This window comes from Pollachius pollachius (assembly GCF_949987615.1).
Source record: "Pollachius pollachius genome assembly, chromosome: 3".
Taxonomy (NCBI): domain Eukaryota; kingdom Metazoa; phylum Chordata; class Actinopteri; order Gadiformes; family Gadidae; genus Pollachius; species Pollachius pollachius.
The window spans coordinates 21,509,730-21,523,736 of NC_136936.1; the positions used below are offsets into that span (position 1 = coordinate 21,509,730).

At 40.8% G+C, this 14,007-nt stretch overlaps 1 protein-coding gene across 1 annotated transcript in view; it reads left to right on the forward strand.

The window, feature by feature from the left end:
• Positions 1 to 1,434: 1,434 nt before the first annotated feature.
• Positions 1,435 to 14,007, forward strand: part of slc36a4 (solute carrier family 36 member 4) — a 105,549-nt gene continuing 92,976 nt past the window's right edge. The window contains exons 1-5 of the mRNA XM_079732891.1: positions 1,435 to 1,616; positions 1,897 to 2,033; positions 2,901 to 3,021; positions 4,560 to 4,650; positions 13,084 to 13,172. Of these exons, the coding sequence (XP_079589017.1) occupies positions 2,012 to 2,033; positions 2,901 to 3,021; positions 4,560 to 4,650; positions 13,084 to 13,172 (323 nt within the window). The 5' untranslated portion in view covers positions 1,435 to 1,616; positions 1,897 to 2,011. The remainder of the gene's footprint in view (positions 1,617 to 1,896; positions 2,034 to 2,900; positions 3,022 to 4,559; positions 4,651 to 13,083; positions 13,173 to 14,007) is intronic.

A 14,007-nucleotide genomic window follows, 5' to 3' on the forward strand; every position in this document is an offset into this window, starting at 1 on the left:
AGGAACTTGGTTCTTTCTCTGGGACTCCAACCCGGATTCTATTATTTTTTTATTCTAGGACTCTAATTCTATTCAAGGACTCTAACCCAGATTCTAGGACTCTAACCCAGACACACGTCGGGACTCTAACCCAGACAGAACTCAGGCCTTTTCTCTGGGACTCCAACCCGACCTAAAGGAACTTGGTCCTTTCTCTGGGACTCCAACCCAGATTCTACGACTCTAACCCAGACATAACGTGGGTCTCAAACCGACTCATACCGGCTAAGACACGCCCCTTCCGGTAGAGCCCATGGGACCTATGAGATCGAAAAATATGAATGGGTTTCAATGGAGAGAAAGTAATTATTTTCTGGTCCCAGTCTTTATATGCCCCGGATTACACATATGTTGTTTGTGGATTTAAATGATAATTTTTCATGTCAAGAGTTTGACCGTTTATTGTGCAATTTTACAGTTAAAGGCTGTAGCAAAAACACAATGAGAAAGACTATGTCTCGTACGTGCCGTCACGCTCCCTGCGACTGGCGTGGACAAGACCGACAATCTCCCCATCGGCATTACTGAAACTCTCCACATGCCCCAACTTATAATGGTTTTCACCTCTTTCGATGCTTTTATCCTTCCCTTGGAAAAAACCTAACATTATCAAACTTCTTCACAAAAATGTTTAGTTTTCTTTGCATGAAAAAACATCATTTAAATCCACAAACAACATATGTGTAATCCGGGGCATATAAAGATTGGGACCAGAAAATAATTACTTTCTCTCAATTGAAACCTATTCATATTTTTCAATCTCATAGGTCCCATGGGCTCTACCGGAAAGGGCGTGACTTCGCCACTATTGAGTAGGTCCAGACTCCAGACTCTGCAAATGAAATGAAGTACCAGTCTGGTAGGACCAGGCTAGGGTCTCATGGTATATAAAAAAATAAATAAGCTGTAGGCAATTTAAATTGTAAAGTGAGACAACCCAAGCAACAAAGGAATTAAGATACATAAACATAATAGTTCTAGAATTATTTCTAAGGATGAGATGGTGCTTCCATTTATTCATCAAAGGCAGAAAGGAGAGCATCATATGTTTGCCCTCTTGCTACTCAACTCATTTAAATGGCTGAAACAAAACCCCATTGGATTTTTGATTAGTGTGCTTTTATCCAGAATGGCAATTTATATTCAAAAAACGTTTCAGATATTTCTATATTTCAATAAATAATATACTATTTATATGGATATAATTCATCATACAAAAATAAATCCACAATCGATGTTCATGTTTGCTTGGTCAAAAACATGCAAATTATCTCTTCTGGCGTCGTCTCCCGTGATTCGAGATTGGCAGACCCAAGCCCCGCCCTCTACTCTGTGACGTGTCGCACGTTCTCCTTCGGATCAGGAAGAGGTTTATCCTACTGTATAATCTGCAAATATAAACATCGTGTGACAGGACGACCACGCCAAAAAAATCTCAAACAAATAAATGAACCCTTTTTTTCAAAGGGGCCACTTAAAGAATAGACCTCCGGGACCAGCCTCTACTGTAGCCTGCTGGGTCTTTGGAGAGCCATCTCTGGAGGACTGAGTTCCCTGAACCGAATGACAACAGTGAGGTAAGGCTCTGGACTTGTCAGGAAGTTTCATTCATTAAATAGGATATTTGAATGCCCACGTTTCAGCTATTAAATGAGTGAACTGTTTTTTTTCCAACGGGTCCTTTTTAAGAGGGTTTGGTTCTGTCTAGCTAGGACTAGGATTGAAAAGGACACTACCCCTTACCTTAGCTTCCCATCATTGTCTTGCTAAATGAATACCACGTTGGACCTTTGAGTCGAATAATCAATGGCTGTTATATGTCTATATATCTATAAATATGAATCCTTCGATCCCGAGGTCCACAGCGTCGCGGTTCGCTGAGCACATTGGTTGGGGACGAGGGTCTCATCACTGAGCTCCGGGTCTGGTGGTCTGGTGGTCTGGTGGTCCCCTGACAAATGCCTGGCGCAGGATGGGGAAAACGCAGCAACTAGGTAACACGTTTACAACTTTTACAGCTTCTAGGGCGGCTATACCTCACTAGAAGCAAACATGTGTGTATCAGATTGACTAGATCGTGCAATAGATCATGGATGGGTGGTAGTTTATATGTGTGTTTTGTGTGGGTTGAATGTATTGACCATTGCCTACTGACTAATATTACCTGGACTGCATCTACAGTTTCTATAACAGTCTGGTCAACATTCTGATGCATAGTTGCCTTGCCTGTGAAAAGTGTATTGTTTGGATCAATATTGGTCAATATTGATATTTGGCCTCATCGAAATTGTCAATTGTTAACTGCTATTCACACTATTGACTATTAACAATTTCTCTAACTATTAACAGTAGTCAAAGTAAATTGTGACCTTGAGAGTCGCAGTTTGAGAGTCATTGTTGAAGTGATTGGGTTGGACTTGCATGAAAAAGTGGCCCAGAAACTTTCTGGTCCAGATACTTTTGGGGGAAAAAGCTAAAGTAGAAAAGTGTCATAGCAGGTTTGATGTGTTTCCTTATGTTATTTACGACACGCTCCTCTCCTTGGCTTCAGACTCATATATTGAGTGTCACATTTATTAAAGCGCCATCAGAGAGTTTAAGTCTGTTGTACTTTAAATAACTGTGTTGATGCTTTAACATTTTGAGTTCAGCAGATGTTTATTTGTTCTGTACTGTTGCGGCAGTTCACCGGGCTCTCACAGCCCAACATTTAATATACCGTGGAGCTCAATATTGCTATAATGTGAAACCCACTTTTTGATTGATTTCAACAACTGTTGTTCCATTTTTCTCAAGTGAATATGTGCTTGTGTGTAAAGTGTTATTTTTACTTTGTCCTGACCCCCCCTGTGGCACGGCAGACATGGAGGTGATGACACCACTTATCGAGAGCCCTGCCCAGGGCTCGGAGGAGAACTCGGATGAGGACCACGAACTGCTCCCTCCTCCACAGCATGAGCAGGACAACGGCCGGGGCCTCACGTAAGGGCCTCTGCATGGGCATGGTCTGATCACTTGTGGACATGGACTTTAACATGGTTACACTGTTGCCCCCTCCCGGCCGCGCCTCTGCGTGGTATTTCACGTGGAATCACTATTCATCCCTGGAGTGCATTCTGTTACCTGTTATAAGTCATCTGAGGTTTACCTCAGTTAAAGACCTGGTTTTATTGAAACCACATGATTTAAAGATGGAAAAATGAGCCTGTGCTTTCTCTTTCACAATACCAGCGTTCATTATGAATGCATACGTGGATGCAGGTCATTGCACCAGTACTCTGCCTTATTGGCCTATGCCCCTGTATCAGACCAATAAAGGTCAACACACACAGATATGAAAAGAGGTAATGCTTCCAATGAGGCACTTCCCCAGCATGCACATACATTTACAGACTCATGTTTCACTTAACCTGTATCTCTTTTGAGATGTTTTGATATCTACGCATGCTGCACGTTCCGCACTGTGTTTATGGTTGGATTGATCGTGTTATCAGTTGACTGTTTTGAAATACGGGTGACTTGTTATATAACTGGGATAGTGTGCATAGTAGCCATTTGCCAACAGAATGGATTTAGTTCAGCAGTTATGTAATTTGACCCACAAGGCCAGGATAGTGTAGGTCGTTACTGGGTGGTTTGATCCCCAATGCCCACACCTGACCCCATGAAAACGTCTTTCAATGATTGTAAACCTATAATCTTAGAGTAACCGTTTCGAATCCATTCGATCCATTCCGAATTTTTTATTATAACCGCTTCACATTATTTCATTTGCATAAATGATTGTGTGTGTATGGAAGGTTTATGTGAGATATTTAAACTCCCTTCGTTTAAAGGTAACGACTAGTGTTAATGCATGATCAGTGTGCTTACTGACTGGAAAACTCCGTCATGTTCCCCAGATTGGTTTTTCAGAGAGTTGCTAATGAGCAAAAAGTCTGAGCCAAAGGAATGTTCATGTAAAACCTAGAGATACAATTCTTCACGTGAATCAATAGAGAAGAGATAAGTTATATGATCATGAACATATGGACTACTGTTCATTCTTGGTCATTAAAACCAGGGCCCATCCACACCCAATGCTTGTGGTGCTCCGGGCACACTGGCTATCTGTGAGTTCTGGATGATTGCAGAATAGCCGGTGTTCAACCATGTCCGCAAACCTCGCCCATCCGCGGAAGGTTTAATTGAATGGATGAATGAAGTCATTCATATTCAATTCATATTGAATTGCAATTATTACAGCCAGTCTGACTCACACAGGGAAGCTTTTTTTGTCCAAGTCTGTCCCCGTTAATGCAATTGTATTTAATAATACGATTTCCAAATTTAAAAAAAGAAGGCAGTTGGAAAGACGCACACACACACACACACACACACACACACACACACACACACACACACACACACACGTCCTTTTTTATCTTTCCCTGATGAATGTTTCTTTTGTATGAACATCAGCCCAGTGCATATACTGACATACAGTAGTTGATTCATGTGGTCTTCTTGTGTTGCTCTAGGTTCAGCCAAGCACTCATCCACCTGCTGAAGGGGAACCTGGGCACGGGCCTCCTAGGCCTGCCTCTGGCCGTTCACAATGCGGGCATAATTGTAAGTGTCCATTCACAACTCCATCACACACTTATGGCTGGCGTTCTCAGAAGGAACATCTGGTGGGCAAAATTATGATTCCGCTTAATCGTTAATTACTGTTATAAATCTGCTGTACTTTCTACTCTGAATACCAAATTTCCTGTTTCGGATTAATAAAGTACATAACTGAACGAGCATGAGAATCATTGACACATGCACGCACAAACTTCCACATAGCCATCGGGATTGACAAAGGCAGCATTATTCATACTTTGGAAATCCTAATAAGACAAAACCAATGTGTAGTGTTTGGCTTTTTTGTGGAAGCATGAAAGTCTAGCATTTCATTTTCATTAGTGACTGAAATAAGTTGTTCTGTTAGTATGAACATGACACTAAAGATGACCCAACAACTATTTTTAACCTATTAAGGGAATGCATATTGTGCAATGTATCGATGACTTGCTACATTTTTCATGAACAGCCAATGTTCTCGATGAAAACTTAATTACAAATATCTGCAATGACGAAGAGCAGCAAACCATCTGCCTGAAGGTTTTGGTATTGAAAGCATCTGCAGAATTTGATAAATAAAGCATTGTAGCTACCAGCTGGTTAGTTATAGTAGTTTGCCATTGCTGCGATTCAATTGTATTGAATATTAACAATGAAACAATGACAAAGCTGTCCGTACTACTGTCTGCGATACAAAAACAGTGACCGTTAAACCAGAAGTGCAGTCCTTTTGTAAAACAAAGGCATGGACATAACTCATTGGTCACAATGTTTTCTTTGTCAATGGAATTGGTCTAATCCTGTCAAAACATTCTGATCATGTCTCAGGAGATGGATTTGATACATTTGGCACCACGCATTGCGGTTAAAAGGCACTTCCCTTACATTAGACATGTCACCATCTTGAGCAACCAGTGTGTTTGTGAGTTACAAGTCATGATGGAGAGTTTCACTGCATCATGATTTGGCATTTATCAAATGGATTAGAGAAGCTTGAAAATAACATCAATAAGAGAGATTCAATATTGAAAGTGACAAGAAGCTAGCAAGATAGACATCCTTTGCATCTGGGACCCCCTTCATATGGAGGACCAAAATAAACATAATACAAATACACAAATTTATAAGAAAAACTGAATGAATACATGTGTTCAACATTTTAATATAGCCAAATAAATATAATATATTTTCAGTTATCTCTTATATATGAAACAGCCGTTGTTATAATGCATACATGGAAGGAACAAGTAGTCAGACGCAGGACTAGCTTCTTAACTCAGGTAGCCGTCTTAATCAGGTGATCAGGTGTAACAGCCAGTACAATTAATCTATGCACTCATTTTAATAAATCAAAGGGAGCTAGTGGACTGCATCACGTAATTAGACTGAACCTTCTGCCTCATTTGCATACTTTAGACTTTTGCAAACCTCATTATTGACATTCATCATTGTAAGCATTTGCCATTAATGGCTTTCACAATTCCCTTTGGGCGAAGACAAGCAACAAGAAAATGAACTATGATTATATTAGATGTATTATAAGTAAATAATACATAATAATGGTACTGAAATAGATCAGATTCAGATTCAGATTTTATTTGTCACATACACAATACATTGCAGTGAAATGTTTACAGTCGCCCCCATGCTAAATAGACAAATAACAAACATAACAAAACAGTAAATACATTCAAGATGTCAGGGGGTTATTGCACATAGGAATAAAGGGGGTTACTTCAATAAATAAATAAGTGCAGTTGCTCAAAAGGGCTTAATCAGTGCCATTAAGATACCTAACAGCTTGGGGATAGAAACTCTTCCTGAGTCTCTCAGTCTTTGCCGCCAGTAAGCGGTATCTGTTCGCTGAGCGGAGCAGAGAGAATAGTCCGTAGCCTGGATGGCTTGGGTCTTTCAGTATGCCGGTGGTCCTGCCCTTGCACCGCTTGATATAATGTATTTCCCTAGATTAGGGAAATACATCAAGAGGACAATAACTCATTCAATTACCAGTTAAATCCGAAATTAAAAAATATATATTTTATTTACTTGTGACATGTACTCCATTATGCAGGCCTGATAGAGTTCAGGCGTGGTGCCTGAATTCAGGCTTGAGCTCGGCCATGTATGTTGTCAAGAAAAGTGAAAATAGGTGAGCGGTGCTTTTTAAAATGTCTAGTCAACACGTCAACCTACCTGACCTTTTGATTGACATGTCTGCCACCAACTAGGCGTAGTCTATATAAGGAAGTCTTACCTTTGTATGTTTGCACTGAGGATGGTCTGAATGAGACTGAAAACGTTTTGCACACCACTTTAAGTAGCACTTTTATGCAATAAAAACTTATTGTTGCATGGGCTACATGGTGTGTGAGTTCCGCTCCTTTTTTTGTTCTCAAGAAAGGCAATTCTCTATGGTCTCTTCGAATGTATGATAATTTCAGGCACAGATAAATTTCACTTCCTATCAGCCCTGCGTTATGTGACTATTACACATTTTAAACATTTATTCATTCATTTCTTTCTTTTTTTTTAAGTCCCCTTTGTTCCTCTGTAGCCTCAGACAATACTATTTGACTATCATTTTCAAACACATTCTTGACGTGATGTTTTATGCTGCCATTCGCGTTCGTAACAGCTATTAGTATACCTTGCAGTATTCATTTGAAGACTTTAGTCCCGGAAAGTCGTCCTCCACATAGTGTTACTTCTTACTTTTGCTTTGTTTCAGAGATGATTAATCATATTATCCATGCAATGCCATAATGATAAAGAAAGTCGACATTTGGTAGACGATGACTTGGATGTGGCTTGGTCAAAACGCTGGCTTGCTTGCAATCAATTGGAATGATTGTACATCAACTTCTTTCCAAACTGTATGGTGGCATTGTAAGCCGCTTATTATGTGAAACATAAAATGTCCTTATATTTTGTATGGCCCCAAGAACTTAATTAAGTCGATGTTAATATAATTATCTTTTTATTCACCAGCATTCTCAGCATTCTCATGGGGAAATCCAGTTTTTCAGTTTTTCGTGGTGAAGGCTAAAATGGAGTGCTCAGATTGTTTGGTCTAGCTCAACATGTCCAGGGGAAAAGATATGCATCTGTCATTCTTACCAGGGCCTCCCCTGTTATCTATTATGAATAGGGAATTCAGAAATCAAAGGGAGTGGAAAGATGTAACTGCCCAGCCCCTGGGGTCCAAAGAGAGACACCATTCCAATAGTTTGGGACTTGAGATTGTAGTTTCAGACTTGCAATAGTGGTTTATTTTGAAAAAACTACTGAACAAGTCGACATGAAGCTGATGCAGACGACATTGAGATGTTGGTAATTTTCCAGATTCTTTCCCCGGTAGAGAAAGGCAGATTGTGGTTGTTATGAATTATCCGACCAGATATAATCTGTTGTTAGGTCCCACTTATCTTTTGGACACAAATGTACCTCTTGTCAGTAAGTATTAACAAATGAACATTGAAGAGAGATGAGTCTGACAATTTTTACTTCATACTTACTGTTTCATGTATGGTCAAAGACTACAGAGGCTCCAAGCATCAAAAACAAATGTACACCTCTGTAGTGCAAACAATCATAATTGTAATTTATAAAAAGGAGATGAGAACACTTTGCTAGACCTTAAAAACAGGAAAAAACTGATAATAACGCTGCAAACAATATCTTTAAAAGTTGCATAAAAAACATCAGTGTGATGCAAGGCACGTTATTGTTATCCATTATCTAATTTTCCGCCTCATTTTCCACACGTAACTCCTACAGTTTTCATGATGTCTACACCAAATCAAAGCAAACACGTCTAGCCCTGTGCCATGCAGTGTGGTAACATTTAAAACCGTTGCAGAGTAATTAAATAATCACAATTTTTGTTGGATTTTGTCAAAGCAAACTGCATTAAAAATAGTTTGGTAGATGGGTTGGTTGGGGTTCAGTATGAGGAGAACATTGGATTAAAGGTCAGCTGACCTCTGACATGGTAACATGTTTCATTGTCAGAGCAATTGTTGGCTGTGCTGAGCTTAACTATTAGCTTTCTATTAGTGCAGAGTAGCCTCGCAACCATCTACCGATGAGCCTAGAAATTAACACTCTAGTTTTGTTACCATACTACACATGTTTCTTTTGCGTGTTTGTGTACATAGTGATTACCATATGTGGAAAAAAGAAGCACATGACGGAATGATAACTGAGCTACCTATCAATGCATTTGATTCACCATCCGGCCCAGATAACACTTACAGAATAACAATGAATATGGAATCGTGCTTGAATATTCAGCAGTATCATTTTTTCAAACTCTGAAGGATTTTCATTCATTATACTGTTTGGCAACACTGTTACAATATTCAAGGCAGTTCTGCGCTATGAGTTTGACTAATTGTCTAGGTTGCCAGTTCTTATTGAATATTTGTAATAAGCTGGTAAAATGAAAATTGACCTTGATGAATTATTCATGGAGCATTTTAGTCCATTGGCAGAATTATAAAGTATTCAGTGTGGGTAAATATAATTTATACTCAACAAGGTAAATGCTCTAATTTTGAAACACTCAAGTGCAGAAGGAATGCCACCGTAAACACATACACCTGCAATTAGGCATGCTGCTCACACACACCCCTCTAGCTATAGCTTTAGCTCTATAAAACTGACCACGCAGGACTGATAATGCATGCCTAAGCCAGCTCGTTCTCGGTGGCGTGCATGTGGCGTGCACAGGCATATTGACCCGGTTGAGCCCCATGAAGCGGAGCTCATGTCAACACATTGTTCGAAATTTCAAAAACCTACCTGAAGTTTGTCGTCTCATAGTTATTGTTGTCAATAGGCAAGTCTTGCAGAGTACGACATGAAAGGCACCTGTAACACATATTTTGTGACACATATTTTGCGTCATAGTTCGTGATCAAGCTGTCGGGCTTGAACAAGAAAGAGAACACAAGTTTATGCCTCTGAATGTCTTTGAATCGTGTTGTGAACTCTGACTCAATGTATTCATATTTCAGAAGTGCCAGAGGCTTGCTGTGAGCACGGCTCTCTCAAGTGTCTGAAGTAGCAGAAAGTGGTGGCAGCGACTTGAAATGATCCCTTGAAAAGATTAATAGCTTGCCGTAAAAAGCTCCCGATGTGTCGAACATGTCAGACTGTCCAGAGTTCTGGGTAGTCTTGGCATTTTTCAGCCAGGAAGGCATTTATGGAATCAAAGAAGTCGACAAACTGCTCCAAAACTTTCCTGCAGCCTAGCCACCTAACTGCTGTGTGGAGAGAGATTTCTCTGTGTGTTGAGTCTCTGTACGCTCCTGTCCCTAGCAGGGACAGAAGCTGGCGGTGGGTCTAGGCAGTTCGCTTTACTATGAAGTTAATAGCTTTTACCACCGTGGCCATAACCTCATTAAGACTAGTGCTTGGCCAATATGGCCGATATTTGGTATCACAATATTTTTTTGCCTAATGTCGATATTCGATATGACTCAATATTTATTGTATTAAAGTTTAGAAATTATCTTCCAATATAAAACTGAACCAGAGCAAATTATTTATATTATAAACCAGAAAGTTTAATAAAGCAATTATAATCGTCACAAAGAAATAAAGACCTTTTGCCTGCAGGTATTTAAAAATATAGCTATCTTTAAATATAAATAATTATATTTGATATTAATATAATCATTTATATTGTGTGTGTGTGTGTGTGTGTGTGTGTGTGTGTGTGTGTGTGTGTGTGTGTTTGAGTGAGAGTTCTCTTACCAATGGCAAGACACATCCTGCGCCCAAAACATTTTCTTTTTGCCATCTGATTTGGTTAGCTGCCTCGACAACATTGCTGCCGTTATCTGTAGCAAAGCAGATCTGATGCCCCTCGTCCAGCTTCCACAAACTTAAGGCATCATTAAGGCTTTCACAATCGTCTCTACTGTATGACCTTTGGGTGCATAGCTTGTCTGCAAGCACGTACTTTTCAGCTCCCAGTCTTCGAGGTAGCGAAGGGCCACTCGTATCTGGGATCTAAAGTTTCCATTAGCTTTCTGAATCCATAATTTTCAATGTATATAGGAATCATGTCCTTGTCCTAAAGAACGAGATAGCTCAATGGATCTCTCTCTATTTGGTGCTCATCCTCTCATAACGGGAATAGCTGAACATAGATTATATTGGTGACGTTTGTTTGGTTGAGGTTACTGGAGCAGCTAAGGGAGTCTTGCTAGCAACATTGCTAAAAACATTGCCAGCTCTCTTCTGCTTGATGCATTCATTGTACTCGATAACATGCTTTATCTTCAGGTGATTGAACAGATTTATAGTGTTGCCTGGCTTCGTCGCAACATCTTTCCGACAAGTCTTACAAACTACGGTAGTTTGTTCAGTTAATTTTGCCTGTAACTAACCATTTTTGTATGACAGACTTTACCTGTCCTTATTTGGTACTAGTTCTAGTAGTAGGTACTAGTAGTTGGCACTAACCCGCTCCTATCTTTCGCTTTCTCCGCACTGGTGGACTCTCCGCCGAAAGACTGAAGCAGGATCGCTGCAGCGGAAAATAAATGCAAGAGCAGCAACATCTCTTGTGAAAACTTTGAAGGAGTTTAGAAAATAAAATGGTTCCCCTTTCAATATTGAGCATTAATCAAATATAGATTGTTTCAAGCTTCATGATTTATGATTCGCCCAGCACTAATTAAGACCTGAATTAGACATCTTTGAACAGAGGTTTTCTTGGTGTATTACACAGTGGACTTTCATGAGGGTTTCAGTTAATCTGACTGCTCCCCTGTGTTTCCTGACAATGCAGGGGCGCCATTGCAAAGATCTTCATGATGTCAGTCCCTTGCTCCTCAAAATGTTCCACAAACACCTTGGTGATGTTCTCCCCTTTTGTTGTGTCAGAAATTGGCTTTAAACAGCAGAACTCCTCTCTCTTTAACTGCTCAGCGTTGCACTTGAAGAGTCGTCCATGTCCACGCACTTTTATCACCACCGATTCTTTTAACGCAGTTGTTTGGTGCGCCTTGATATTTTCTACCACTTCTTCGATGCATCGCTCAACAATTAGCAGCAGACATGGGAATATCTTTTATCCTTGATTTGATTGTCTTTTTGTTTAGTAGTCCTTCAAACAGAACCTCTGAGCTACAGAGAAAAGCCTCCTTAATATATTTGCCATCAGTGAATGGCTTTCCATTTCTCCCAATGAAATGAGCAATGCGATGGCTGGCTTCGGCAGCATGTTTTTTAGCAGTGGCAAATACTTTGAAAGTGTTTGAAAGCTTGATTCCTATACCCGGACATGGCACGTTTGATAGTCTGCCTGATCTTTGAAAAGTTTTTTCGTGCTCTGTGTCAAAATGCAAGAACCGTTCTGTTTACGAGGGCTGGAATAACCGAACGTCTACTCTAGATTTCATAGCTAGGGCCATCACCTAATGCAGCTGAACTTCTGAACTGCAATTAATTTGGGAATGTGAGCGGGAGGCGGCACCATCAGCAATTGACAGTTGAAGAACAGAGAGACCAACTTTTTTGCGTTCATCGCCAGTGTGTCAATGATTATGCGGCCGTATACCAATGATGGCACGACCCCTGGTCCAGACTGTCAAGAAAGTTTAATTTTCTGAAATCAGGTAACCAAATGTCTGAAAGGATACCATCTAAATTGTTCCCTGAATATTGATGTGATTGATTGTCATCGTGCGACACAAATGACTCTGTGGGTCTTGTAGGCTCAGGGCTATCTGCAGGTGCCGCAGATATTAAAATGAGAGCGTGATCGAATCCAGCTCGTGACTTTTAGTTTTTTGTGCAAGAAAAGAAAAGAATATATAATCACAGATGTTACACATTTCAAGGCAATGAGTTCGATATACCTTCCCTCCACAGCAGTCCCCAAGCTGGTAGCCAGTTCTAAAGGGGTGATGCCCCCTTCTCTGTCTCCGTCCAGTTGTTTGACAGGAGGACACACCACCACAACACACACACACACACACACACACACACACACACACACACACACACACACACACTTCAGGAATGGGATTATTGAGTTGAAGGGGCACCCTTCTGGGTGTTAATATATACAAAGATGTTGCACCTACATTCGACTGGTTATTACCTCGCACAGTGAAGAGGAAAGGAGTGCTATGAACAGTCCGAGTGTTCTGCGAAAAGGTATGCTTTGAAAACACGAGGCCATCATGAAACCGCTTGAGTCACTGACTTGAGCGGGAAATCCTATGTTTCATCCCCAGCTATCTCAGCTAAGCGTTGTTGCATCAAGAGAATTGCACATAAGTGGCAACAGATCCCAACTCTGAACAACAAAACTGTTTGCATGTTTTCTGTGAACAGAGGCTAACCCTTTTAGGTTTCTTTGTGTTCATAGCGGATGCTGAAAGACCTTGCTTGTGTTCATGTCTCGGTGTCTTTCAGGCGGGACCCATCTGTCTTGTGCTGATGGGGGTCGTGTGCGTGCACTGTATGCATATCCTGGTCCACTGCAGTCATCACTTATGCGAGAGGTAACACACACACACACACACACACACACACACACACACACACACACACACACACACACACACACACACACACTAACACACTAACACACACACACACACACACCAGTGTTCCATTTGGCTCTCTCTCTTTCTCTCTCATATGTGTTTGTTACTTTTACTGCGAGGTCATCTCTGTCTGTATTCAATGATGGATCCCTCCCGTCTTTTGGGGGCAAACTGCTAAGAGTGTCGCCAAGTACTGCTCCTTTAAAAACAAAGGGTCAGGACTGGGGAGGCTTTCCAGACATTCTTATAACTCATCTGGCTGAAACAAAAAAACTTTCCATGCACACGCTCACCTAAGGATTTGGAGCCCCACGTTTGTCGGCTAACCACTCTCCTCTTTCAACCTTTCTCTCTCCCTCTTTATCTCTCTTGCTCTCTGTCTCACAATTGTTATTTTGGCTTGACCCATTTCCACTGTGTATTTATCACCTTCCATCCTAAACGGAATAGCCTGGTGGTGGGCCTTCCATTGGGCTATGATAGGGAGATAAATGGAGAGGATACATCCCCCCCGTTCCTCCCTCTCCCTTCCCACACCATGTTTGTTTTCAAATCTATCGCAGGCCTGCCCACAGTGTCGGCTCCGGAGGAATATAACGAGACACGCTTCTCTGTATCACATTTGCATCCTATTGATGATGTTAAACGCTTTCTATCACAGGCAACCATGTTACTATGTAACTGTGTGCGTGTGTGTGAGCGTGTGTTTAAATCATCCCCCTGGTTTTTGATGTATGCATCCTCGCTCCATGTTGTATGTGCATTTGGTTTTTGCGACCTGTCTATTATG